We start from the raw sequence: 23,342 nt of genomic DNA, 5'->3' as shown, positions 1-23,342 counted from the left end.
GTTATAATCCATATCTCAAAACTGGATATCCATTTATCGAACATGTATCCACGACCCACGTCGCAAACCCGGTACACGTTTACGTTTCTTGAAGCCTAATCTTCGTTTATTATAGTAATTGATCTCTGATTGTGATTCTTATACCATAAACGACCTTGCCGACACTCAGATTTTAGGAAACTAGATCAAATCTGTTGTGTATAATATATTTATCTAAGCCAACCCTAAACCCTAAATCGTTTAAAATATAATTGTTTATGATATTGCAATTAAACCTCCAAAAACGATCTACTGCCCGTCGCCAACAATATCCACATCGTTAATTAGGTGTTAATGACCTGCTGATGCGTGTTCTTCACCTTTCTTTGGTTTTCACAGTCCCGTCCAATTAACCATCTTACGGCGCGATTAGAGGTAATTGTTTATCGTATTGTGATCGTATCTGGTTAATTATCATTAACCCTAACCTAAACCCGATTAATTTTAACTGATTGATCGAGATTTGATTTCTAGGGTTCATAAGCTTTTTGGGTTTGTGCATGTGCTATTTATAGTTATTTCATTTGCGTGTTTACAACAAGTTACAAGCCAGCCCAGTTGGCTATGGTGATCTTGTTAAAACTTGGGTGGCTGGGGGTCGCGGGTTCGAACCACCTAGCCCGTGTTTTTGGGTTGTTTTTGTTTAATTACCATATTAACACATATAATATTAATAATATTAAAATATAATAATTGTTCAGTATTCTCGTTAAACCCGACACTTTAACTAGCCATTTTTTTGAATATTTGTTAAAACTATATACATGTATCATATTATTTAAAATACCTATAAAGGTTTTAATAATTAAAAAGAGTATTAAATCTAATATATATATATATATATATATATAAATTATTTTGTTAATTAATATATTAAAGTACATGATATACCTAATTAGTTTATATAATTATTAAGTATTTTATTATAGGTTTTATTTTATATAAATGATTTATTATCTATTAACTATTATTTACAACATTTACTTAAAAGAACTCTTTATTAATAATATAAATATGAATACAATTGGGACGTATTTTATTAGTTCAAATAATCATTTGAAACAGATCTCTTTATATAAACTATAGTGTTTATAAATATTCATTTAAATATTTTAAAGTATTTTATATAATTGAATCTTATTATTTACGATAAACTTTGATAATAAAAATTAAATCATATTTATTACGGTAAAACTTGATAATGAAACTTATAATAAATTATTGAAATAAATTGCTTTTGTATGTTTTCACTCGATCATCAAATCCTGAACCTCTATCTGGTTTTAGACTCCTTATTCAATTCATATTTATTCCGCAACTATTGTTACATAGGACTTCTCGTCGATAACTTCCGAAGAGCGTGACTTTTGTTTACTACCGTTCTTACCGCATTCGTTTATCTTTTGCTTATTGCTTTGGTTGATGGCTTAATTTGTTAATTAAGTTATCGGGCTTTAGAGTTTTTGATAAACCTTAATTTAACCAATTTATACCACGTTTTGGGACAACAAATCGATACCATTATAATCGCAATATGATTCCGAGATCCTTGTGATCATTGATTTGGTCTTATGTTGTTGATTGTGGGTGTATTAATTTCCGATTGAAGATTTGACTTTTCATGTTCTTGGTGATTTTAACCTTGACCGAATTAGTCAAACATTAAGCTTAATTGGCCATTCTTTATTGTTTAACGAATTGGAACTCATTCCTGTCCAATTCGTTATACATTTCACACGAATCAGGATAAAGAATCTTACACTATAACGAATCAGATTTTCATTTGTTATTCATAACGAATTACACCATATTTCGTTAACTTTTATTAGTGATTCGTTATACCTAATTCATTAAGTATTTACTTGATAGGGAAGTAGCTTATTTGCTATAACGAATCACCAATTCGTTATAACAAATTAGAATATTTAACGAATGAGATTAATTATTTTAAATTAAAAGTTTTATAAATTGGTTTAATTTTAAACTTTTAATTATATATTAATTATATAAGTATTATTATTAATATTCATTATCACTGATTCTCTGCTTTATAATGGCTGATAACATGGATCAAGATCCTCCCGTTGATGCACCACAACAACAACAACCGGCACAGGATATTTCTATGCTTCCGTATGACAAACGACACAACGTTTGTGCCTTCATTGGTACAAACTTTGCTGATAAGAACGTTTTTGGTGGGGTGTTGGAGTTCTTACGTCGCTCGCGTATTCACTATTCTATCACAGCTAATCCTGATGTCCGATTCAGTATTGTTCGTCAATTTTGGAATACGGCGAGATATGTGGAGACTGTGAACCACATTACAGCTGAGGTGAATGCTAGACCAGTTGTGGTATCAACTGAGTCTGTTTGTCGGGTGCTTAGGTTCGATAATACGATTGATGACCCAAGTGAGTACCACAAAGAGCTTATCAAAGGGTTGTTTGGACGTTTATTTTATTCTGGAGATCTTGATGAGTCCATGTATAACAAGGCATACTTGTGTCCCACATACAAGTATTTACTACATGTACTTATACATTGCCTTGGTGGACGGAAGAGGGGTTTCGACGAATGCCATATTATGCTTCAATCGGCGTTTGTTGCGTTAATCCTAAACAAACCCTTCAACTTCTCTGAAATGATCTTCGATCATCTCAAAGAAAATTGCATTGTTGTGAAGCGTCGTACTAAGTTCTTGATGTGTCCTCATTTCATCCAATTGTTCGTTCAAGATGCTATACGTGATTTGGTGCTCCATCCAACACGTCTCGATGATAAGTTGAAGTTGGAGCATATGACAGCTGATACTATACGTAGAATGAAGTCATACCGTCAAACTCCTCATCCACGAACCAAAAGGTTGATCGGTCATCTGGTGAATCCAGATTATGTATGTCCTCCCGATGATCGCTGGATCCATGATGACCCGGATTCTGAGCGTGAGGAAGGAGAAGATGGGAACGAGGGTGATGATGATGATGATGATGATGATGATGATGGTGGTGGTGGTGGTGGTGGTGGTGGTGGTAATGGTGGTGATGGTGATGCTCAAGCTCAACAACAGGCTGCGGTTGAGGCTGCTTTAACTGCAACTATAGCTGCTCAACGCAAAAGGAAAGGAAAGGAGTTGGTGGGATCATCTAAGCGACGATTGTCAGCTGGTGTTGGCATCTCATTTAGATTTCAACCTCCAAGGCCGTCCGCTCCTCAAAGACCGGTGGTGCCTCTTACTACTAGCACCCCGGAATTAACTTTGACGACCACGCTTATGTCGGGTCCGAGGCTTGGTATGATCCCTCAATCTGTTCTATCTATTCTACCAAAACCTACAACTGCAACCTCGGCGGTTTCTCAATTAGCGATGATGATGCCTCCGCCACCAATGGATATTTCATTTATGAGACTTAACCGTCCACAAGGTCCAGTTCAACGCATCCCTCCTTTATTTCATGCAATGTCTCAGGATCAGCAGACGAATATGCTTTTGAGCCTACTTCATCTTTATGAAAATCAAATGTCTGTTGATCGTCTAAATCAAGAACGTTTAATGGAGAATCAGAAAAAGCTGTTAAGTTATGTTTCCTTCTGCCAAAAGGAGACAAAGGACCTTCGTGAGATTGTTACATCTCAGGGGGGTGAAGTTAAAAGAGAAAGAGGATCTTTCTTGTAACTAACATGCAAGGACGGCGCACTGAGAAAGCTCAAAAACAAAGATGAAGATCCAAATGTGTCGGGTACCGAAGGTAGTGAGCCGAAACAAACTCACAGCTCGCCCTCTGGTGCTGGTACTAGTGCTGTCAGAGATTCAGGAAAGCAGATTCTTGTTTATCGTGATTATACGGCTTGTAAACCCATTGATATGATCAAGGCTGATACTGTCATTTTTGTTGATGGTGTGGGGGTAGTTAGAAGCATCGTCAATGCTGATGAGATTGAGGAAGGACAGTTTGTTGAGAAGTCCCTAACACGAGAGCAGATTTCCATACTGCTTGGTCTGAATGACGATGAGTTAACCGTTTTAGAGATTTAGTCTGATATGGAGGTCGAGAACGATGAAGAGATCTTAAATGATCCAACAATTCAGATCAACAAGTCTTTTATTTATGAGGATGAGGAGTTGGAGATAAAGGACATGACTGCTGAGGAATACGTTGATTTATTTCAACACACTAATGTTGATCAGGATGCTCCTATATTTACTGAGGAAACCGTCAAAGCAGTAAAAGATCATCTGGAGAAGGTGTCAAAGGGCAAAGGCGTAGTTGATACAAGGTTTGATTCGATACAAGATCCGGCTGTTGCTGATATTCAGAGATGATTTGGTTATCATGACAAGAAATCTCGTAAGATTATTGAGGCATATCGATATGTGGATAAAGAGCAAAAGGTTGAAGCTGTCGCTCGCGCTCAAGCAAATCAGATGACATCCTTTAAAACTGTATCTAAAGTTCAAGGTGATATTATTCCGAGGCTCTTTGATCCTGATTTGAATGTTTGTATTGTTAAATGGGAGAAAGGCATCCATTATTATGAAAAGATTACCGATGTTCTCTCATTACCGCGTTGGGATGTTCGTACCCTCGTGTGTCGACCATTCATGAGCCGTGGGGGAGTTCGACATGCAGATTGGTTTCATCAAAATCTGATGTTCGAGGTTAACCATGGGTTCAAGTTTTTTCAAGCCACAGTTCCAACTCGCAAGCGTATCAATGAGATTGATCCAAGGGTGGGTTAGAGGAAACTGGTTCTTAAAGTAAAGCCACCAAGGACTAAGAAGCGCGTGCCGGTGAAGACGCTGAATCAACACATGTATTTATCTTTCAACCGCTAGTACTACGACAACCGAACTGGCGAGGCCGTTATTGGGTTGGGTAAAGGCTTAAAGACCGAGCTGATAAAGATCATTGATCCGATGTGGCTCGTGAACTTGATAGAGACCGACAATGACATGCTATTCAGAAATAAGATATTTTTTGAGCGTCGTGAAGACTATGACCAGGCAATGCAGTTTCAACGCGTTGTTCGTGTGTGTCATGAACATGATATTCACAGCTGTAGAGATTGGCAGAGCAAGAGCTTCAAGTAATTTAAAGACAAAGAGCTCAAGAAGAGGGGGTGTCTGTTAGTACGCGTTTTTGCGTCTCGAGTCTTTGTAATTATCATTTTGTATTTATCGTTTTATTTAATGTAAAAGATATTATTATTTAAGCTAGTTCGTTAGAGGAACCGTCTAGTTCGTTAAGGATGTTCAACGGACTAGACCATAAGTTAAGTTCCTCCTGATTCGTTAAGGACGTTTAACGAATCAGGGGGTGTTTCATTTTGTTTGTTTATTTAATGTATTGCAACGAAGTGGGTGACTAGTTCGTTGCGGAATGTGTAACGAACTAGATCCATCTTCCTATATATAGAGGTTCATCCTCTGCATAATTGAAGTTTGAGATTTAACGTATTGAACCTCTGCCCAAGTTTCCTCTTGATCCAAACTTCATTCTCGTAATCTATTCCATCTAATATTTACTATATACACCTAATACAACTAATAATATATACATATAATCTATAAGAGCAATTACAAACTAGATCCGTTAATCTTAATTAACCTTTAGATCTGAGATCTGATAGGGTTTTACAGATTTGACGGAGGATGAAGATGACCAGATTCACGCGTATCCAGCTTTCTTTGTTTGACTAAAATTACTGTTTGGAAAGGGTACATGAACCTGCCTTTGTTAAGACACTGTGCTTCTAATATTAGCAACAAAAGAGAAAAAATATCTTATTATTATTATTATCATAATAATTATAATTATTATATTTATTATTTATTAAAAGAAGATTACTAAAATACCCTTTCCATCCAAGGGTCAACTAACGGAAGGAGCCAAAAAAACCCGCCCGAGAAACACAGAGGTGCAACATGCGCAAATTTGTTTTCAGTGGTCAATCCATCTCGCAACGATATTACCCAGGGAGGCAAATGCTAATTTTCTCTTAATAATAGAACTTTTTAAAATATGAAAAAGTTATAAAATACATAATATAACTTAGTTAGTTAATTAACATATATAATATATTTTTGTGGTATTTATAAAAATAAATATATCTATTTGAATATATTTGATACATTTTATCTATATAAATCTTAAAAAAATATATACAAGTTGTATTATATATATATATATAGAGAGAGAGAGAGAGCAAGGTTATAATAAGAAGTAGATTTTTCTAAGAAGTGTAAAAAGTGTGTTTTCACCATTAGATCTAATAAAACACACCGTAAAAATAAACACACCACAACTAAAATAAAACACACCGCACAATAAACACACTTTCCATATCCACCGTCAAATCAACATATCTAACACACTAGATTACTTCTTACACTTTTTAGACACACTTCACTTCTTATTTTAACCCCACCCTATATATATATGTGTGTGTGTGTGTGTGTGTGTGTATGTGTGTGTGTGTGTGTAATTATACATATATATACATATGAATATATTTTTAATAAGTTGTGGGAAAACACAAGTAATATTGTCGGTTTTTATAAAAATATAACTTATTTACTTATTATTATATTTATTATTAATTAAAATGTCTTAAAATACTTAAATTATCAAAAAATAGCAAAAAAAATAGGGGTGTTGGGTCTCGAATCCGCGACCTTAGACCAGAATTTAACCAGGGGTGCACAAGTCAACTAACTGGGCTGGTGTCTAACATGGTTAATACATCAAACGGGTATATTATAAACTAACAAAAAAAATAAACCTAATTTAGATGAACCCAAAAAATCAAAATTGGTTAAATCCGATGTTGTTTAACAAAATTAAGTTAGGGTTTTTTTCATCACAGACCATAAATGAACAGGACCATATCATCAATTACCTGATAACAGGTCGCAAAACAGGGTATTACGAACGAACAGTATACGACCCCGTTTGATGACGAACGAACACACAAACAACTACTAAAATTCAATTAAATAAAGGGTTAATGACGGCCAGGGTTAGGTGATGATGACTGCAAGATTAATTGAGTTATTATAAACGTTTATAGGTATAACGAATTAGGTTGAGGGACGGCTTGGTATAAACTCAAAGGCAGATCTGATTTGATTAAATTAACATATAGTCTAGGTTAGGTCGCAAATGGTATGTGCAAAACAATCTTTGATTCAATTTCCGAAATAGATGCGGGAATTTGATGGGTTATTATAGGAATTTTCACTAGAGTCCCTAGGGTTTGAGGATGGAAACAAATAGGGGTAAAAGTTTAAGTTTGGGAGTTAGGGAGGTTTTTGCCAAAATTTGAAGGTTATAATTATATAATATATAAATAATTAAGAATAATATTATAATAATGAAATAACTTGATAAACGCGATAAAATTTCCCGAACATCGAAATAGGTCGAGTTTTAATATAAATATTAAATTTTGGAAAGTCCGAGTTGTTACAAAGGATACTATAACATCCTGCTTTTGAAAAGAATAAATAAAATAAATTTCGTTAATTAATAATGTGTTGGCATTCAGTTTAGACAAATAAACTATTAGAGTGTGGGCTTGGACATTTAAAAGATGGAATAAGGAATGGTGATGGGCCTTAGGTCCATAGGCTTAAGGGTATATAAACCCCTTAAACCCTAAAACCCTCATTCTTATCTTAGCCTCCATACACTCTCAAGAACATACACAAACACCCTTGTATATCCCGAACCAATATCCGAAGGAAAAGACCCGAGCTTGTGGGTATTAGAGTATCGTGATGAGCAAAGCTACACCAAGATTAGATCGCGTTCGTAAACCAATACGTCTAAAGGAACATTTTATAATGAAAAACTAGTTAGTTTATGCTTGGCTCGTTCATCTCCTTCATATCAAAAGATAACCTTGAAATCAATCCCTTTTTGATTGATTAAGATTCATTAGGTAAAGACTAAACAAACGCAATAATTCTCAGTGAAATTCGTTAATGTTTGATAGGTTAATCATTAGCTCAAAGAACCGGGCTTAAACAATGATCAAACACACCATTTAAACGCAATGTTTGGATGTTTGGTGGGTTTGGGTTAGTAGGCGCTGTGATTACGAGTTCAATGATACCAAATTTGTGTTGTTTCATCGTGATTTGAAAGATAATTGCAGATCTGGTGTTGTTGACTGTTCTTATCGATTTTGACTTTGACACCTGAGTCAAAGTTTGGATAACGCTGATAACCCATTCTTCAACCCAACAGCTTGAAGAATCGAATTTTCACTTGCAAGCTTCTCGATTTGCCCATCCTTAGTGGCCGCTCTCGCTTTCAATCCATCAAGCTTAGCCCGCAGACAAGCAAGCTCTTCATCTTTCTCTTGAATGACCCCATCTCGGCCAGTCAAAGACTGCGTGAGGTCTAAAATGAAAGAGTCTTTCTCCTTCAACACACCATCATGAACCGTTACTTGCTCTCGTAAAGCAGCAAGAGCGGCAATTGAAACTTCCAGCTCAGCTTCCACCTTTTGAGCTCTCACCCGAGCACCCAACAACTTGGCATTCTCGCGCTGACAAGAATCCTCCCAACGTTTAACAACTTCACTATGCGTCGCTGATGCGTGTGGTGAAATATAAAATATGATAGATAGGATGATTTGCTTTTGCACAAGATCGTGTTTTTAAATTTATAAAAGTGATTTCTACAAAGACTAAACACACACAAAACAGGCAAGTGTACCTATCGTATATGTAGAATAGTATTGGTAAGAACCAAGTATCGATCCATGGACACAAATGTTTCTAATAATAAATCGTTGTTTTACTTTAATTAGAGGTTTTAATCATTTTGGGGTTAATTTTTGAACTTTTTATAAAATATAAATACTTATATATAATATATAGGTGACCAAGATGAGAGATTCTAAACAAGTAGTTCAATTATAGGAAGGTTACCATCTAAGATCAAGAATCCACTCCATTTTATCCTTGATAATTAATATGTAAACATGTGGTAAACTTGCCGTAATAATATATGATAGATAGCTCCTTAAGCCTTAAGTGAGCATATTTGACATAAAAGGAGTAACATGCGCATTTTAAAGTCCACCCTTCCCTAATGTCATGCTACCTCAAGAATGTCAATTTAAGTTGGCAAGTAGTTTCGTAAAGTAGAAAGATTAGGATTGACTTCGATTTCACAAATACCAATTCTAACAACTTCGGTTGGTTGTAGTTTAGTCACACAACCTCTCCTTGGTTGATTTAAGTAGGTTATAATTACACATTCAATTAACATATGATTTCTTTAACTAGTATGATATCCTAAGCAATGCTATTTTCGGATTACCAGAACATAGAGAAATAGATCATAACTTATATATCATCATTTCTAAGTACAATATAAGGATCCATGGTTCGATAAGTTATCAAAGTGTTTCTATATTTCAAGAATATGAATCGATCATGAATGATTGCCAATAGAATTAACAATCACCAACTTTGAATTAGTAATTTAAGATGGTGAAATATTTCTCATCAAAAGATAATTGCAAAATAACCATGTACTTTACTAGACTACACCACATGTTTTATATAATCATCAAGTAAAACAAAGCTTCTTCATAGATATTAGATGGTAAATGGAGTTTAGCTCATAATGAGCATGGTGGCTAACATTAGGATGGATGATAATAACAAACACATGATTAAACTAGAACAATCTAACCAAATGTGGATGAATCTTCCTTCTCAATGATAATGATGATGGTTGATGATGATGACCTTCAAGCCTTCAAACTCTTCACTAGATCTTCAATGTGAGTGTTAGTGTGTGTTTTTATAAGTGAAAACCGGATAGAACTCTCTTCAAGGCACACCAAATGAGTGCAACATGAGCCACTATTTATAGGCAATCTGGAGTGAGAAGCACGGCCACGTGCTTAGGTAGGCACGCCCCCGTGCTTTTTAGTGACATGTGCTAATTCTTTTTGTCGTTTCTGAAAGGTAAGCACGGCCCCATGCTTACTTAGGTACGAACCCGTGCTTTTTAGTGACATGTGCTAATTTTTTTTTGTCTTTTCTTGGTAGACGACCACGGCCCCGTGGTCAAACGCACGGCCCCGTGCTTTTGTTTCCAGTTTTTGTCTTTTCTTGTAGATTTTTGTCTTTTCTGGTATTCAGAAGCATGAGGGCGTGTTTCTTGAGGCATGGGGGCATGTTTCTTGTTTTTCTTGTATTTTCTTCCCTTTTTTTTCGTCTTTTCGCTTGTTTCTTCGTTTGGGGCTTGGTTTTACCTTAAATCACATTTTATTATGATAAGTAGCCTTTTGTGTTATGTTATTTGATAGAAATTGCAGTTTTTAGAGATTATTTGATGCCGAAAAGATGTATAATTTTATATAGATTAGTCGCTCGGGCATATGCCAATTCCTGGCGAGCATTGGCTAGATTCCATTCAGTGGTGTGAGCCTCCCTGCAGTGCTCCTCAGCTTCCTTCAACAGTCTCTCCCGATCAATATTCAAAGCAGCCCAATCATCTTTCATGTCCATCCACACAAACTATTTCATGAGTCGCAGAGAGTAGGTTCTGCGGATATAATCATCATAAAGGTTACCTCGAGCACGATCGCTTTGATACTCAACTTCTGCACGCGGGGGGAGTAATGATTGAGAAAATCTTGGTAAACACCAAGATCTTGAAATCGAGATTTGGAAGTAAGACCCCAAAATGGAACATAAAACTCACTATCATCATAGGAATGAGGACCAAAGAAGAATAATCATCATAAAGGTTACCCCGAGCACGGTCGTTTTGATACTCAACTTCTATGGGGGGAAGCAATGTTTGAGAAAATCTTGGCAAACACCAAGATCTTGAAATCGAGATTGGGGAGTAAGACCCCAAAATGGAACATAAAACTCACTATCATCACGGGAATGAGGACCAAAGAAGAAACACCCCCCCCCCCCCCCCCGGGCACCACCACCACCATCATGACCACTACTTCCACCGCCATCAAGACCACCAACAACTCCACTTCCGACACCACCACTGGCAGGAATATCAACATGTTGAACAATAGAAGGATCCTGAAAGATTGAATGCGGCGGTGTAGGTGGACGATCACTAACAGCTATCATGTTCTTGAGTAATCTCCACGTGTTCTTCTTCAATATCCGTGTCCTTCATGGGAGAAAGAGAACAAGAAGGCATCTCGACGAAGATCATGATGGTGGAAACGATCAATCTGGTGGGCAGGCTTTCTGGAATTATTGACTTGGCGTAAGAAATAAAAGAAAGGAAGTGGACAAATATACCCCTAGTTCCCCAATGAACTCACCCATATATATATATATATATATATATATATATATATATATATATATGATTGATTTCTTTTGAGAACCGCTTTGAGTTTTAAGAACTCGAAAGAACTCAACGTAACAATTTTTTTTTGAATTTTTTTTACACGTGTAATACGTAAGTGTAAGTAATGTACATAAAATTACAGTATTTTTTTGCACACCGAATCGACTTATTACACATGTGTAACTAACATTTAAACTTGTGTAATCATAAAAAATGTTTATTCTCTAGCCTGAGTAATTTTTCAGCCACATATTTCATAATATATATAGGGGAGGGATATTTTGAAAACCTTGATGAGTTGTAAGAACTTTAAAAACTCAATATGGACTACACATTTAATTAAATGAGTATGGAATATGTGGCATTACACAAGTTTAGTTGTTAGTTACACATGTGTAATAAGTCAATTCGATGTGTAAAAAAATACTATAATTTATTTTACGTTAATTACATTTACGTATTGCATGTGTAAAAACAAATTAAAAAAAAATTGTTACGTTGAGTTCTTTCGAGTTCTTACAACTCAAAGTGGTTCTCAAAAGAAATCAAAGCGGCAATGGCAGTGGATGAAACAATTACGGTCGCTTACGTCACCCACAGCCTACGAGTTTTGGCGAACTGCTCTGATGGAGAGATCAGTCCAAAGTTAATTTCTTCAAGAGTCTGGACTTAAAATTGACACTTTGCTAATGATCTTTCCTTTTGCTCAAGAAGAGGATAGTTATATATTATCTAAGTAACTCTATGTTTTAAATATCATTCTTTATTATAATTTTTAATTTAATTGTTAGAATCCCAATACAAAGGTTACTGGTATTAGTTACACGTATGGGATACAGATATATCAAATATTGAATATGAATAGTTGTTGAACTATCATAATCCGTTATCCACCTCAATCCCGACCCATTACCATCCCCACCAACAATAACAAATACGATAATATACTATATCATATTACAGAGATTTTTGTATATGTTGAATAGTTGAACCATCATAATAAGTTAAAAGTTATGATAGAAATTGTCCTTTATCATAAAAATTACAGAGATTGCCCAGGTTGCAGCGGCGACGCTACCGGTCGTTTGTCAGATATAGAAGGCTCAACTAGTACCAGAGTAGCCACTGCTTAGCACCGCCATCACCACATATTTCAACGCCTCTTGTGATATAGCAACTATGGGTTTTAAAAATTATCCCGTTGTAGCATATTACCTTTTAGGTTTATCTTCTTCTAATAGTAAATGTACTATAGACTGAATGACATTATTTTCGGCTATGTTTGCAGTCTGCAAGAAAGGATAAAAACGGGTTTATAAGCTCGGTCAAACAAACAAAGTTGACCAATTTGCAGCTCGGGTTAAGTGTTACCTGTGGCTTCCTAATTAGCTCCTTCAAAATTGAATGTAGAGTTAGTCTAAGTTCCTTAAATAGAACAGCGGTTTGAGCCGGTGCAGCCATTTTCAACCAACCATCTATGGTTACCAGACCCGACTGCAAAATACAATAACCCGGCACTAGCAACTTTAATCCATTGCAAACCACTTAAAGGTATAATAAACGGTTGGATCGTTGACAATTTAGCCCAAGAAAATCAAAGAAGAAGGCTACCTGGTGTTGAATGTTCATGGCACCACCAAACAATAAAATAGCGTAGGGTGAAGTGACGGTTGTATCCCGAAGAAACACCTTTGTTGTCTCAACCTTTAAATATCAACACAAAATACAACAAAATTAGAATATTATGAGGGGCAATTCATATATTATGCCACTACATACTTGGAACATAACAAATATACCCAATTCACTAAAAACAGTTTTCTAGAAGACCATTTTGCCCTTATTTTTCTAAAACTAAAAATTTCAAATATGCTCATCTTCATCTTCAACTTCAACTTTTTTATTTATCTATTTTTTTGCTTAAAATATTTTTTTACTCATTTTTAAATTAAAATTACTTTATTTTTACCCATTATCAATAGTTTTATCAAAATATTAGATTGCTTCGTTCAAATATCATGCGATCATGCGTTGCTTGATTATCTGGTTCGAGTTCGGTTATCTAATTCGAACATACGAATTCAATTATCTGCCAATGAAAAAACAAAGAGATGACTGTTCGGTTCACTTGCTTTATCGTCAAAAAATCCGAATAATAGATAAGGTTTAAACAAATATAACGAAAATGGGTAGAATAATCATTAAGTAAAAACTCATTAAAATTGGGCATATATATGATATTTTTAGCATTGGTTTGGTACATATGAAAATCTTCATGTTTGTAAGGATATATATGTAATTAATCCTTATATAAAGATGTATATTACATTACGTGGAATTATAAACAAAGAATGAAGAACTGAAGTTATACCTTTTCAAGGAAAACAAGAAACGGGTGCTGAAAAGTTTTCAAGTTGCTATTAACAGACGAAGGATGAATGTGGACCACCCTTCTTCCATCAAACCACACATTTGATTCGTCGATTGTGGGGCCCATGGATTGTCTAAGGCTATTTAGAGCTTTCTCTGAGATGCCTTGTTCGGTTGCAGCTACATTGGGATATAAACCAGCACATAGCAATGCCTGCATATGTATATTTTGGATTAAAAGACGTCAATTTCCTCAAAAACCAGTTAACTTATTTTTTCATAATTCACTGATCATGGTTATCGAATCTTACCTTCACAACTGATGAGTGATTTGAATATACATTGAATGTTTGTGAAGTATCTGAAAACCAACTGTCAAGTTTCTCTTTCCATTTGCCCCCAATCTGATGGATAGAAAATACCAACTATTAAGAACCATAAAATATGCAATATTTTCATGTTTCTTTGAAAAGAATATAATTAAATCACCTTTATTAAAAATCCATAATATTTATCTTTATCTTCTTTATCTTTAGAGTTAAATATGGTTTTAGACCAAGTGGTTTGATCCAAATAACTCCTTTAGTCCATCAGTTTAAATTTGGCCTTTTAATAAAAAGTTAACAGAAAATTTGGCATTTTAGTCAATTGTAAACTAATGAACGAAAATGGTTATTTGGGTCATACCTAGGGACTAAAAGGTATATACCTCTCTATCTTTACATAAATTTTAATAATACATTTGTCATCTATAAAAGGTTCTAATTCTCAATAATACATAAATTTTTCTTCTAACATGTTCATAAATCATGTTGAGAACTTGATCGCTACCTGATAATTTTTCGGGAGCTCAAGAAGACCAATGTCCGCCAGCAATGTTCCAAATTGCACACGCATGTCCCTATCATGTCAATGAATATATTTACTGAGTCTAAATTGATAAGTTCTATTGATTTAATTACATACTCAATACACTTTTCCTTTGAAGAAAAAGATAAATTATTTATGATTATAGCCCATACCTTATCATGTACATAACAGAGCTGCTTAAAAAATAAGATTTGCAGAACCGTTCTGCAGCATTTGATCCATTCTAGAACAAGAAAGTGTCACATGTAGGTACAAAACTTTAATTTTTGATCAGAAATGAGTACTAAAAAACTGATAGTACAGGATTCTTAAAAACCAAATTACACTAACCTCGCTTAAAATTTTGTCCCACTTTTTGTATGCAATCATCATAATCAAATGGTCGGACTGTTGATCCGCATTATCCACATCATTTGCTGCACCACCCGACTTATCAGTCAACAGAGCCAGCTTTGCTCTCTCGACAGCATGCCTCTGAAGTTTAGCCGTTTATTTATTATTTCATGATGCATTTAATTTCCCACAAATATATATATATATATATATATAATTTTGAGTAATAAGGAAAAACCTCATCTTTTGGGTATATGAAGGGTGATTTATAGCTCAAAAATGCTGAGATGGATAAGATAGGTGATAAGCAGCCAAATATTCCACCATATAGCATCATCTGCATTGAAATAAACCATTAACAACACATAATTTACAGTTATGTACAATTATGTAAACCAGATGTTCATACCTTTCCAATTAATACATCGACTGGTAGTTTTGCCAAATGATGCCCGAGAGGGGTTAATTCTTCATCACCTTCAACCGCACCAACCTAAACCACATTCCAAAATAAAAATCATCAAATGCAATTAATATTTAATTAATTAAATAATAAAATCAAAATCATATGAAATCACAATACCTCGTATAATAATGAGATTGCTGAAGTAATTGCCTCTTCTGTTGGAGGTTCAAGGGCCTAACAGAAAAATAAATTAAGATTTTATATATATTAGTGAAAGAAATAAAAAAACCAAATTGCAAATTTAAGTTACCTTTTGTAAAAATGGCATTATACGACCGAGAGAAAGTAATTTTATCTGCAAACACAATTCCACCAATGGCATCCTCAACATCTCTGGAAGCTTCGAACAAAAAAAGAGTGTATTAGGTATTCCTACATTTAATTATGATAAGTTATTATTGTTATTGATACCTGGAACGGTCTCATGAGTTTTTCAAATCGGTAACGCGTATACAAGCAAAAGCAAATTCCTGGTTTTACACGACCAGCTCTTCCTCGCCGCTGCCTTGCATTAGCACGAGATATCCAATCTTCAACCATGCTTGACAGTTTCTAGTGACATCAACAAAACATAATAAAAGTTTCTTATACATTTTTCCTTGCAAAATGTGAAACTTAATTACACTTGTAAGTAAAATAAACATAAAAATCGACAAACCTTGCGTGGGTTGTAACGATTCTCCTTATGCTTACCGCAGTCAATGACATAGACTACATCATCTATCGTAATACTAGTTTCTGCAATGTTTGTGGCTATTATAATCTGAAAATAAGAACAATTTACAGAATCAATCACATGAACATTAGGAACAAATGATTTGGAACTGATGACAGATAATTGATTACTTTAAAAAGTACAATGTATCATTAGGATAATATATATAAATGTTTGATGTTAGAATTAAAACTACCTCATTTGGGAAACAAATGCAGGGTTTGACTTGGTACAAAGGTTAATACAGAATGTTTGACAAATAACTAACATGCCCTTTAATAAAGATAAATTTAAGGATAACAGATACAACTGTAGCTTAAACATAGATAGGTAGTGTCAGTTTGACAATTTTTTTAACCTAAACATAAAGTTATAAACCTGTTAACTAAATTTTTTTATTCAATTAACCAATAAACTGTCTTCTTCTAAACAAATAAGTTTCATATGTAAATGCACACACTTCATCCAAAATCATGAAGAGAAAGTTGAAAAAACTAGACTTTATCGTGGACAAGAAATTAGAAATTCTTAAAAGGTAAAAACATCCACAAAACGAATTTTAATACTCCTCCCAGTGGTAGATTGACAAATGACAATCCCCTTCCAATAACGGTTAATGAGTAAAGTAAATCACAACTGTGAGCCCAATAGAAACGACAAACTAAATCCACAATTAGGCTTGTTTTAATTTTTTTTCTTGGGATTGTAAACAATGTGATTTATACACGCAAGCGCGCGCGCGCACGCACCCACACACATATAGATATAACAAGTAATTTCAATTTTTTTTGTTTTCGGTTAGCAGCCAGTCCTCGTAATCATGAACTGTAACCGAGCCGACAAGTTTTTCAGTTCATTTAACCAAAAAAACTTATCAAAATAGTCTTTCCAACTTTTTTTAACCTCAAAGCATGATTTATAAGTAATCTTTAAATTTTATCTTTGATGCACTTGATAACAATCGGGAAGTAACCAAATAATATCACATAAGGATCTATTCTCCTTATAAAATCTATATCATATACTCATATTCCAAAACCAATATTAAAATATCATGTATTTACCTTACGGATATCATCAGGTGGTCTTAAGAACACCTTTTTCTGCTCAGATGATGCAATAGATGAATGCAATGGTAAAATCCAATCAGATGCTGGTCCACGAAATTGGTAAGAAGCAGCTAACTTGTCTAGCAATGTGTGAATTTCAGAAACTCCCTGATCCATTCCATTTAACTAATTTAACCCATCTTCAATAAACAACAATAGATTAAATCAACATAATTAATCAAAGGACTTACAGGTAGAAACACCAATATTGCACCCTCAGGGTAAGTTTCATCAACATGACAAATCAGGTCTTCTAGAAGATCATAATCAATAACATCTTCATTCAACTTTTTCTGTTCAGGCAGTAACATAATTTGTAACATTTAACTCCACAAATGTATTAAGAACATTTCCCAGGTTTTTTTAAGCATTATTAAGAACATTTACCAGATTTTGCTGTGTTTGCTCGCTGTATGTTTGGTAGTTTTCTGCGACATAATACGGATTTGAATAACCTTTGGATAAAACAGATTCATCACCCCATGCAGATAAGACGAGGTTTTTCTTTCCCCTGTGATTATCAACAACTGCACCCTGAAATGATCAATGTTTTATTAATTATGACTTTATTAATATGTGAGACACACATGTAATGTTTAAAAGAATTAAAACTAAAACACCATTTTTACAGAGACACAAATAAATGAGAATGATAAGAGGGATGTGTGCATGATGAGACTAGTTTTTACTTTTTACCCCTTTGAGCTTGGAATATGTACAGTATAGAACCAATGAATTACAGAGAATATCTTTGACTGCCTTGTAAGTGAATTGAACGTTCAATGAACCCTATGTGAACCATGCGGCTGGAAGTTCACAAACATTTTTTTGTCATTTAGTTAAATGAATGAACATGAACACATGTTTTGTTCGTTTAATTATGTTCGTGAACATTCATTTACATTCGTTCATTTAAGTTATTTTATGTTTGTTCCATTCATTTGTGATCTTATGTTTACACTTGTTTAAGTGTGTTCGTTTACGTTTGTTAATATGCATTTAAACTTCTTAGGCACATTACAATTTAGTCTACTTTTAATAACTTATTAGGCCCAACACATTGTCATTCACATTTACTTTCAACTGGTTTTAGCTCAGTTATGTTGGTTCATCCTCATCTATGTTCAGTTATGTCTGTTTGTTTGCAATCGTGACTGTTCTTTTATACCGTTAGCGAACAGATATACACAAACACAAACAAAATAACACAGTTTGTTTAATTGTTCGCGTTCGACCGTTTTTCCGGTTAAAGTTAAATGAACGAACACGATCCATGTGTGTTCTTTCGATTCGTTTACAGGCCTATTAACGCAAGAAAGTGGTAAAGATACCTTTTGCTTTGGTGTATCAGATCTCAAAGAAGCTGGGGAATCTGAAGCGATTCGGTAATCAAGATTTTCGTGAATGTCCTCAAGAAAGTGAGTTGTCACGGGATGTGTTTGGCCTTGTGCGTGTATAACAGGACAGTCACCAAAGTAATGTGAAAAAAGTTGTGAATCAACTGTTGCAGACCTGCAAATCACATCAATTCATTAACAGAGTATGTAAAACATTGCAGCATTAAAATAGAAAAATATCATTGTTCATCTAAACATACATAAGGATAACTTTTAGCCTTTGTTGTGTGCGTTGGGCAGATTGCTTCTCAATAAAACTCTTTAAAATAATTAGTAAAAAATCGCCCTGTAACAAAGTGAAGGGTTATGACAAAAGGCATCTGAAAATCAGACTGTAACCACGCTCGTCTGTTTTCAATCACATTTTTGTGGTAGTAAAAGATATCAGAAATAACTAATTACACCATAAAATGTAATGACATAAGTTAAGAACATGAAATCATGCTAATCTCATAGTACGGGGAACAGATGAAATAGTCCTTAAAAAAACAGAATTAAAATGACATACACTTGAATGAAAACTGACGTAGCAACAAACAAATTAGATCATATACAAACTGTAATCTCACTAACTCACCAAAAGAGACCTTTCGTGCACCTCATCAACTATGACATGAGTTATATCAGCAAAGCTTTTGTTTCCCTGCAGTTTAATTTTGAAAAAAGATTAAGAAAATGAAATAATAATAAACATTCCTGATACTATAGCAACAGAATTCATCTGTTACAGAAGAAACTTCAATAAATAACTAAATCATAAGCCTCAATATAATCTCTAGTGCTTAATAAAGATAATTACGGAGATTAAGGAAGACTTGATTAATTGCAGTTAAAAAGAAAAGCATACCACAATCATCCTCAACAGAATGCCAGTTGTACAAAACAGAAGTTTTGTTCTCTCAGTTCTGGCACTATCAAGACGTACTTGATAACCAACCAAAGAATCTTTAGAACCTGGTGAAGATTCACAACGCTCATCTGCAACTCTTTCAGCAATGGAAATCGCCTATACAATACAAATTGGAAAGGTCTTATATGTGTCAACTTGTGCAATAATCACAATTTCTTTGCCAATAATATATTCTACGTGCATATGTAATATTACAAACTGTTGACTAACCGCTATTCTCCTTGGTTGTGTGCACACAATGTTACAAATTCCACCATGCCCCTGCTCAATCATGTCATCCAAGATAAATTGAGGCACCTACATGAAACACTAGTTAATGTTTGTCTTGTATCAAGTACAAAATTAACATTGGACAAAGCGCTAAAATCAACAAAGCTTTAAATTTTAACCTGAGTTGTTTTTCCGCAACCTGTTTCTCCACAGATAACAAGTACATCGTTGTCTTTTAACAAATGCAAAATGTCGCCTTTCAGTTCTGCAATGGGAAGTGTAGCTCTAGATTTCAACATGTCCTGCAAAAAGAATGCATAAAATATAAGTTAACCATAACTGATCAAACACCATGTTATCTTAAAGCAAGACCACAATAGATTTAAACTAACTGTAAGTATGCTAACCTCATACTTCTTCATATTTCTTTTACTCTCTTGTTGCTTTTTAAGATAAGAACTCTCCACCTGCTTATGATAGTCAACACCTGTAAAGTGGATCAATAGAAGGTAGTGTACATATTAAATCAGGTGGCTTTTGTAAGCAGAAATATAGATTCTTCTAGAACAAACCAAAAACATACTTTCAGCATTTTTATCAATACCAGCGTCTCTTGAATTTTTATCTTCTTGAACATGAGATATTTGAGAATTAGAAGTATCCAATAGATCCTCAAAAACAACAGCATCAGATGCATCAGCTTTAAGCAAAGAATCCACAAAGCCTGCCCGTCTGTCCACTTCAGTGTTTTTCACATCTCCTGATAAGTCCCCTGCAAGTTTTACACTTATTGGATCATATGGTTAAGTGAATAGTAATTTCAATTTAAAAAATAAAATATTGTTAATTAACTCTTTTAGCATTCCGTTTTACAGATTCGGTTCCTAAAGTTACCTTCCAGCCATTGTAGAACAAGTGAAGCATATGGATCTGTCATCATCAAGTGTACAGGTAGGTCAGGAAAGAGCTGATGCAAAGCATATGCAGCAACTCTGTTTTGTGCATCCTAAACACAAAAATATCAGAAATGTGAAGAAAATCATCAGTAGCCTTAGTGTAAGTGCCCATGTTAAACAAAGTTGACAGTCATATATTGACAAATCCACACCATCAGAATCTAATGCAAACATAGTAAAGTGATATACAAAGCCAAAGTTTTATCATTAAAAGGATCATGCAGGATACCTCAGCAGTTTGAAATGATTCTCCAGGAGTAGGTAGTTGAAGAGTAGTTAGTCCTCCAACTTTTCTGTTCTTACCCCTGCCACTAGCTTTACGTATCACACTCACGCTGTAACTACTTACATCTCTTGTGCCTTGTACTTTATTGTATTTTGGTGCCTCCCATCCAGATCTTTGACAAAGCAGCTGAAGAATGGCCTTAGGAATCTTTAGTGGGTCCCCCTATATGGAATAGGTTATAAAATCAGTATATTGAAGAGAAATTTAAATTGTGATAGACAAGAAAAGGTGCTCTGAGTAGCATCATCGTTTCATGCATTATGTAAACTTCTATCTGGAAGTAATGACTATGATTTATAACAACTGTTCACAAACTTTATTGCAGTACCTACTTGTTCCTAATGATCTTTTGTTTCCTCATACTATCCACACCCTAAATTATTTTAATTGGCATATATATGTTTAAAAAAATGTTATATATCAAAGAAAATGTGATGAGGGAACTGATAATACAGCAAAAAAAAAGGCAGAGCGAGATAAACATAAACATTAGAGGTGGCAACTTGAGTTATATTTCTCTTTAATGTATCAAACATGTGCAATAAAAAGTAGCTAATAAGGAAACGAGTCAAATTGGTAGAACAAATCGAAGCTTGCCCAAAGTGTAATTTTAGTACATAAAACCTTCTAAACCATTATATTTAAGAAATAAGAATGTTGCTGAACTACTATGATTTATGTAATCATATTTGACATTAACTTTCAATACAAATTTTACAGATCTGGACAACTAGTGATCCTAGCCAAAAACTACTGGATTGGACCTGTTATCCAACCCACTGAACCTGCCCAATCTTGCTGCCTCTAATAAGCACCCCATAGACATAAATCAAGAGTAAATGGCACCATATGAAACAATAAAACAAACTCATGAAAGCAAGCATCACCTTTTTCCAAATTCCTTCCAATTTTTCCAAATTCTTTTCACTTGTTAACTCTTTCATTTTCTCCTTCTTTTGCATCTCCACAATCTCCGGAGGCAAAACTTGGCCAGATGATGAATCTTCTAGAAACATATCACCAAGCTCAATATCTCCTGAGTCCTCGTCTGCATCTTGACTTGGAACACTTAACGAGACATCCTCGGTAGAGCAATTATCTGTAACCTTTTCATTATCCTGTGGGCCCACTTGCTCGACAGTAGATTCTATGCAATCATCTTCTCCACCTATTACAGCTTCAATGTTTTTGTTCTCCATGGCGCGCTGACGACTCTCAAATTCTGCAGCTAATGTATCAACCGATATGCCTGCATGTAGTGTTCACATTATGTAAATTATACAGAGAAATGAAGTTAAACGCGCTAACCATGAATTTAAACTGACCTAGGGCATCCATCTCCTGTTTAAGTTTACGAATGATTTGACCAGACTGTTGTTGGCCTTTCTTATCCTTTCTTTCTTTGGCATTAATGGCTTGCAACCGAGCACTATGATATTCCTCTCGAATAATATCATAACTTCTTGGCTCTGATGTCTAAAAAGAGAAAGCAATGCAAAGAAGATTTGAGTGGTTGCTTAAACAACAAAAAAAGTTCCCAGTAAAGGTATTTAAAAAAAGGAAAATGCTATATGATGAAGAAGTAATAGGTCCGTGATTTGTTATAGCAGATCAATAACAGTACCTCTTCAACCGCAGCATCTTCCCAAGATTCGTATTCATCCTACGAATAATTCATTAGTTTGCATTTTCAGTGTCACGTAATATATAGTAGAAAAAGATGACATGATTAGGTTTGTTATATGAGAAGGTAAAAGATCTGATTGCACCTCATCTTGTTGCTCCATATATTGACGTATCCAGTCCGCTTGAGACTGGTTGACAGAATCCAATGTATCAGCAGCTTTTCGCTGCACTATACTCTTGATTGGTATTTCTTCTTCTTCTTCTTCCGGTTGATGTTGAGATGAGTCAGGCAATGGGGCCCAGTCATCTCGTGCAGTTGATATGATGCCAACAGAGCCACCTAAATAATAAGAATAAAAAAAAAGGTATAACATCAATAAGATTAAAGTAGATGAGAAATGGCGGCATACCGTCGTCGTGATTTGTAGTGCTGCGAAACTTCAAAGGCAGCTCATTTGGTGGCAATATGAAGCATAGCCAGTCTAAAGCGGCTTCAAAAGTAGCACTTTCCTTTTCAACAAGGAAACATATAAGTTTTGAGAAACAATTGAATAAACATGAAACCCTACCTACCTACCTTGAGATGAGAGAGAGCACGTTCAATATGATCATCAGTGAAGCCTTGACAGGATAACTTCTCGTAAAGAGAGTGTAGCTTCTTCGCCTTCTGTGCGTTTGTAAGATTAGAATTAGAAGAA

General features: G+C 34.7%; 1 protein-coding gene across 1 annotated transcript; it reads right to left on the bottom strand.

Annotated features, from left to right (window-relative positions):
• Positions 1 to 12,343: 12,343 nt before the first annotated feature.
• Positions 12,344 to 22,974, bottom strand: LOC143582253 (DExH-box ATP-dependent RNA helicase DExH7, chloroplastic-like). Its single transcript, XM_077064894.1, has 31 exons — positions 22,788 to 22,974; positions 22,643 to 22,681; positions 22,344 to 22,494; positions 21,906 to 22,267; positions 20,962 to 21,180; positions 20,671 to 20,782; positions 20,360 to 20,548; positions 20,184 to 20,263; positions 19,956 to 20,078; positions 19,777 to 19,863; positions 19,504 to 19,662; positions 19,234 to 19,299; positions 18,857 to 18,942; positions 18,591 to 18,771; positions 17,647 to 17,793; positions 17,451 to 17,552; positions 17,215 to 17,367; positions 16,094 to 16,198; positions 15,847 to 15,987; positions 15,686 to 15,775; positions 15,553 to 15,609; positions 15,379 to 15,462; positions 15,208 to 15,306; positions 14,967 to 15,110; positions 14,789 to 14,859; positions 14,598 to 14,667; positions 14,078 to 14,170; positions 13,768 to 13,980; positions 13,008 to 13,100; positions 12,768 to 12,890; positions 12,344 to 12,685 (listed from the first exon to the last, which is right to left on the bottom strand). Exons 1-31 carry the CDS (start codon positions 22,803 to 22,805, stop codon positions 12,608 to 12,610), a joined length of 3,735 nt encoding a protein of 1,244 aa, XP_076921009.1. The 5' UTR covers positions 22,806 to 22,974; the 3' UTR covers positions 12,344 to 12,607.
• Between the last annotated feature and the right edge of the window lie 368 nt (positions 22,975 to 23,342).

Source organism: Bidens hawaiensis, unplaced genomic scaffold (assembly GCF_021521415.1).
Source record: "Bidens hawaiensis isolate Kalapana, Puna unplaced genomic scaffold, B.hawaiensis_p1.1 tig00000142_1, whole genome shotgun sequence".
Classification (NCBI taxonomy): domain Eukaryota; kingdom Viridiplantae; phylum Streptophyta; class Magnoliopsida; order Asterales; family Asteraceae; genus Bidens; species Bidens hawaiensis.
The sequence above is the reverse complement of the archived record's forward strand: the minus strand, read 5'-3'. Positions and strand labels throughout refer to the sequence as shown.